Raw genomic sequence first — 6,676 nt, forward strand, 5'->3', positions numbered from 1 at the left:
GTTATGCATTCAAAAAGTAATTTTAAACGTTTTCTTTTGATATTCCTGAAATGCCAAACATTTTTTCGTGATTTCTATCATTGCAGTGCCTAGTGGAAACTCGCGCTTAATTTTTAGTAAAGTTTGCGAGACTGAAAAACTCGGCACTGGTTTTGGGGTGTAATGCCAATACTTTTGTGAGGCATGTTCTTTAACGATTTTTCTCCAACAAATTTAGTACACTTCTTTATTTTTTAATCAGAAGCGACATTTATTTTTCGGATGTAACATTAAGTACTTCTGTTTTCACATTTACTCATTTGGTGCTAATGTTTTGCCACCATTTTCACTGGAAAACCGGAAAAGGCCATTGCTTTCAATAAAAATAACGCAAAAAATAAAGGGTTAAAATACGTTAATTAAAAGTGTAAGTTATTCAATTTGTAAATCATTAGTTTACTTTATTGACAATTATGTTTATTTACATATTTTTAATTACAATCAAAATCATTTCAAGCGCCTAAAATTTATTAAAACTATCAAAAACTTAAGGTTCTCAACCAAAAAGTAAATATTTGTTATTGATTTTGTGACCGCATTTGCTAGTGGCTTGTCACATCTTAAATTAAATGCATCCAAGGCATCATTCGGAATAAGAAGGGCTCAAACTAGACTCTTATAAAAGTGATATACTTTTCTCGCCATAGAAAATACTTGAAAATATTTGCTAAAATCCAATATTTACAAAGAAAATAATGTAATAAAAGAAGTTTTCTCCTTCAAAAACCATTTTTTAAGAAAAAGGCAAATAGTTTTCAAAAATTCCTGGCGCTGTTTCCTAGCTGTGTTAAGATACTCCCTTTAAATTGCAGTAAATTTTGCTCTTCCCTACAGTTCGCGTACATACATTTTCTACAGCTTCCCTCCCTCTCATACTGTTTCTTTCTTTACACTTCAGTAGAACGCCCACTTTCATCGGAACGCGACGATTTTCGCTCGCGCCCGCTACCCGGCATGCGTCCTGTTATTGAGCTCTGCATAACTGCATGTGCTTGTTGCTGCTGCTGCTGCTGTTGTTGTATGTGCTGCAAATGCTGTTGTTGCTGCTGTTGCGCTGCTAATTGTTGCTGCATAAGTATTGCGTGAGGTTGACTAACAAAACCTGCTGCCGCGTGAGCATACGAGCCGACAGCATTGGGATAAACGATAGCAGCGCTTACATTACCCCCCATTGCCACGGCGGCGCCAGCTGGTAGATTGAAACGCATTTTGGCTGCTGCTGCATTGGCGGCTGCTGCAATAACGGCGGCGTTCTCGCGTGAAGCGCTGCTTGTGGTGGTCGATTGAAAGGAAATAGACATGCCGCTATCCAGGGAACCGACGCTGCCACGACGTTGTGGCTTCTCGTTGCCAACTAAGGAGGGGAAATGAATTTGATTAGTTCATTAAGTGATTTAAAGTGGAGAGGCAGAAACTCACATTGCTCATGCATATCGAGTAGACTGTTGCTGAGCGCGCTACGTTTCAGCTGCTGTGCGGCATCGTTTGCATTCGGTGCTAGCTCGCCAGCTGGTGTGGACTGATATGCTCCCACTTCTACGTCAGCTACGCCACTATCACGGTTCTCAGAACTCCCGGCTGTACGATTGCGCGCCGATTTCTGCCGCTCTAGCTCGGCTTCGATGCGCAACGCCTCCATCTCGTCCATTTCGCTAATGGACTCCTTTAGATCTTCGGCGAATTTGCAACGATCGTGTTCGTTACGCGCATTAAAAGTGATCAGTATTTTGCCGTCGACTTTTTGTGAGAGTTGTATACAAAATGGATAATTGGGCACATCGAGCAGCGTGACTACCATGCCGCATAGTGGGAAGCTGTTGCGGAAAGTATAGGTCACGGAGGACTTTTTCTTGCTGAATATTTTGGTAATCACCAGCAGATCGTTGAAGAGGAAAACTTCACGTTGATGTACGCCAGGGCGTTCCTTCTTATTTACGTCGGGAATTTCATAGAGGCGGCAATAGCAGACCAAGCGTCGATGTGGCAACGCCAAGTTGGGCTTCTTACCCACAATAGTGGCCTGCACTTTCATTACTTGTGTGACATGGTCACTGCCTGGCTTAAATTCGTTAGCCTTCACGCGCTCGTAAATGCCACCGAGCATGTCCTTCTCAATATCATGGCAGTCATCAATGCCGCGTAAATTCTTTATGAAGTCCTCCACGCGCATACGGCGCTCCGGTTTCAAATTGGGTGTATGCAAGTCGGTGTTTAGCATAATGATGGCAAAGGCCAGCACGAAGATCTGTAAAGCGTAGAATGTTAATATTAAATACAAATTTGAATTTTGAATACTCTCCACTTACCGTATCGGAGGACCTCAGTCGGCCGACTATATCCTGGTTACACTGGCAGAAGCGTTGTGAGAACACCTCCATTAGCCGTTCAATTTTCTGCGCCTCGCCTGGCATGCGGAAGTAAGCTTGGAATTTGCGCAACGCTACATCGACTTGCATGCCAGATAGGTCCAACTCCAATGCGAAACAGTTCAACACCGCCATGTTGAATTGATTCTGCAAGTTTCCTAAATACTCCCCAATCATTTGCCGCGATAAGCCCTTGCGCGAGATGAGAAAGCGCGCTACGCCCTGAGGTGTGTTCTCAAGGAAACCTCGCCGTATCAAATATGTGATGCCCTTCTCCGGCTTCTTGTTGAACAAATTCAAACCGACGCGATACTGTCGCTTGCGTATCGTTTCTGAAACCTTGTAGTTCTGCAAAGGCGCCGCCGCATTCAAGTGATGATCCTGCTGTTGATCGTGTTGTTCGTACTGCGCTGCAGTCGTATGCGAAGACACAGCATGATCATCCGCTGTATTGGCTGCGCCAACCACTCCCACAACGCCTGAGGCGCCACCTACACCACCTGTTACAATGCCAGCGGTTGAGTGCGCGAGGCTAAATGTGACCGTCGGGGCTGACGAGTCACCGCTGTGCACGAACTGTTGTGAGCTCGACAGCGCCGTGTTACGCTTCCACGTTTGCGGCGAATTCGAACGATCCGAACCAATATCACTGTTAACTGCAATTCGATCGGCTGATGTAACGCTCGAATCACTACCCGAACTTTGCACAGACGTTAGACTGCCATTCTCGGCGCTCTTACAAAGCCCATTCGAACGCAACAACGAGGGTGGTGGCGGCGGGGTTTGGCGCATCATTAGCATGTGTTGGTGTTGTTGCTGAGCGGCCAAATGCTGCGCATGCTGCTGTGCTGCTATGGAGGAGGTGCGTTTCGGTACCTCGGGTGGCACCTTCTTGCGCTCGGCCGAGGTGCTGCCAGGGGCGCCTTTTGGTCGCATGTAAATTTGAGCCGCCGAATAGTAGGGGGTATGGGGCGACGTGCCACTGGCTACGCTGGCAACACTCGCCCACGAGGTATTCAACGAGCTTCCGTCCAAATGTGAATTGTTCGCCGAGCTGCCGTAACTGGCGTCGTGTGGTGGCACATGATAGTAATGGGTGGCCAGATGTTGGCTGCCATAGAAATGTGGCTCTGTGGCGTGTAGTAAATTTACATGTGGATGCGTAGAGCCAGATGAACCTAGCGTGCCGGAAGATGTCGAAGAGGCAGAAGAGCCACTGCCGCCGCCGCCAATGGGAACCGAAGAGGCACCTAAAAGAGGTGAGAAAAGAGAGAAGTCAGAAGGTTTGTTTGGAAAGAAATATATTAACAAAAAAAAAGAGGAGACAAATTAAATCGAGGCCAATAAGATAAAATGAAATAAAACAATAAAACCAAATTAAATTACAGGGGAAACTCTGGCTAGAAATTCAAAATAAAAAAACTGATTTGCTTTTTCTTCATTTGTAATTCAAATTACTCAAAATCGGAATTTAGGCTAAAAATGTAAGAAACTACAGTGAAATCTCGATATAACGAAGTTCAAATGGCGCGACAAATGCTTCGTTACATATACCCGTATAGTTTAGTTACATGTATTTATAGAATATCAAAACTTCGATACAAGGAAAAATAAAAAATTTTTGAAAAAATTCGTCATAAATAAAGTTTAGTTTTTTTTTAACGGGACTCTAACCGTCAACATATTCAGATTTCGTTATGTAGAAGCTTTTGAGTTGACACTTCGTTATATACAGGCTTTTGCTAACGTGACCTTAACTGTCAATATATTCCGAAGGTTTTCATGCTCAAAATTTCTTCCTTATATCTATGGACCATTTTTGTATGGAAAATATCTCAACAACGAGGTTTTCTTAAGGGACTCGCAAAAAATTGGTTATATTAAGTTTTTCGTTACATCGAGAATTCACTGTAATCTGAATAATGAATAATAAAAAAAATAAATTAAAATCAATAAAAAAAATATAAAAAAATATAAAGAAATAAAAAATTTCAATCAACAAAAGTAGATCCCTTTTTATTGAATTACAACTTCGCGCAAATCGGTTTACGAAGCCGAAGTTCCGACAAAAAACGGTTATTAAAAATAGGAAAACAAAAATTTTATTGCCAACCCAACTTCGACAAAAAACCTCAAAGTTTTCAAATTTTCTCCAAAGTTCCACAACTATTATTCGAGAGCGAACAACTCACCTGATTGACTGCGCGGTATAGGGCTGCCATCCTGCTGGCGGCGCTCGCGCATCGATAGCGAACGCGTGGGTGGTGTGCGCGCTGACATGGCATTTGACGAGACAATAGGCACAGCTGGAACGCCTACGCTGCCCGGTGGCCCAGCCAAGATGGTAACACGCGGCTGTTGTTGGTTGACGGCATACGGTGAAGTAGAGCCCTGTATTTGTGTCTGCTGCTGCTGCTGCTGTTGTTGCTGCTGTTGCTGTATCATATCCAGCTGAGATTCAGTTGCACTTCCATATGCCGAGGACAATGAAGAATTGGAGGGAGGACCATCTTCGGTCCCACCACCACCACCGCCAGACACTATTAATACACGACGACTTAGACGCTTCTCAGCTTTGGCCATTGCGGTAATTGAGGCGAATTTTTTCACCATCATATAGTGGCGAAAGGCGCGTTGTATCGTTACGGCAGCATTACGTGCTCGCACGCCACCGTACTTACGCTCCAATAGTTCAATTTGTTTCTCCAACAAATCTTGTGAGAGCTCGTATCTGTAAGGGCAAAGTAGAAGAAAAGAGAATAGAGCAAATATTATTTAGTTACAATAGTACGAATACTTGTTTGTATGTCAGTATATACATATGTACAACAACAAGTGCGACATGGAAACATAGAAATGCCTGAAGTAGCATTGCATAATATGCAATTGTGTAAATATTTTTAGTTTCTAATTCTTTTCAAATATGCAAATACACCTACTTACAAGCATATGCATACATGTATAGCGCATGTATTGATAAATATGTAAATTTGAAAAAGCGCTCAGAAAATTTAAAAACCGTTTGCAAACAACTACAAATATTGGCCAATACCACGTAGCACTTATTTCAATGGCTGATATGTACGTATGAAGCTTGTTGGCCAATTGTTAGATGCCGCCTTTGTTGACCAACACAGCACTGCAGTATGTATCGAACGAACACTTTTTTTTTGTGCTGAAACTGACAAGCCAACAATAGGGCTCTAGAAACTTTTGGTACTGAGTACAAGTTAAAAATGAAAATTTGCAATTTAACTTTTGTACGCGTCACAAAACGTATGCTGACGTACACCTACAGAGCGATAATGGCAGCAAAAATAGGCAAAAATAAACAACTGCGGTTGTGGTGGTAAAAATGTGCAAATGCCTTGCAGGAAAAAAATAAAGCAGTGAAGCTGAAGCTATTGCTGGTTGAGGGCTTGCACAAAAAATATTTAATCGAATTCTTAACAAATAACCCTAAGCCAGACATCGTATTCAGAGTGAGCTGCAATGGAAAGCTGCGTTGGCAAGATTAAGCTTTTATCAAATGACCGGCCATACAGATAAAATGAGTAACAAAAAGACTTAAAAAGTGTTTGACCGAGCTGCTCCTTTAAAATTTGGCGTGCTTTTTCAGAAAGTCTTTTTTAGATGTTGGTCGAACCCTCGAATCGAACAGTATTATAGTTTTGGTTGAAGATAGAATACTTCGTCCTTAAGACCTATTGTAGCCCCGAAACGGATGTTTAGTGTGCCATCCAGTACCCGATAGAAATTTTCCCGATGTGATTTCTCTGAGCTTCTTTTTTTGTTTGGCCAAGCTAGAGAGTGCCCTTTTTCTATGCCGCAGAAAGGCTCTGAGCCAATAAATGCGTCACAGAACTCAGATAAATCAAATTCGATTAGTCAGATTAGCAGGGCGATTCAGGTAACTGCCTTTTAACTCACCACAGCCTTTCTAATTAAAAGATCTGCAGGCAAGGCTATTTGGTTTGTCTTCTAGCAATAAGTTTTCTTAAATGTCAATTAAATAAAAAAATCTTTTTTAAAACGATAAAAAATAAAAATTAAAAGAAAAAAAAAATAAAATAAAAATAAAATAAGTTTCTAAAAATTAAATTAATTCTTTTGAAAACAATAAAATCTAAAAATGAAAAGAATATTAAATTAAAAAAGAAAAAATTTAAATCAATAGAAAATACATAAAATGCGTTTCTAAAAATTTAAATGAAATGAAAAAAAATATATATTTTTCCTTTTTAAATAATAAAATTTAAAAGTAAAAAAAA

The 6,676-nt window shown here is 41.2% G+C and overlaps 1 protein-coding gene across 1 annotated transcript; it reads right to left on the minus strand.

Moving 5' to 3' along the window:
* Window positions 1-349: 349 nt before the first annotated feature.
* Window positions 350-5,136, minus strand: LOC118755202 (the record flags this gene model as incomplete). The annotated part of the gene is made up of 4 exons (XM_036490053.1): window positions 350-1,393; window positions 1,459-2,284; window positions 2,346-3,655; window positions 4,598-5,136. Coding segments are annotated over 4 exons (3,142 nt in total), but the record flags the coding sequence as incomplete, so codon positions are not given.
* Window positions 5,137-6,676: the final 1,540 nt, after the last annotated feature.

This window comes from Rhagoletis pomonella, unplaced genomic scaffold (assembly GCF_013731165.1).
Source record: "Rhagoletis pomonella isolate Grant_MI unplaced genomic scaffold, Rhpom_1.0 Rhpom_scaffold_05611, whole genome shotgun sequence".
Classification (NCBI taxonomy): domain Eukaryota; kingdom Metazoa; phylum Arthropoda; class Insecta; order Diptera; family Tephritidae; genus Rhagoletis; species Rhagoletis pomonella.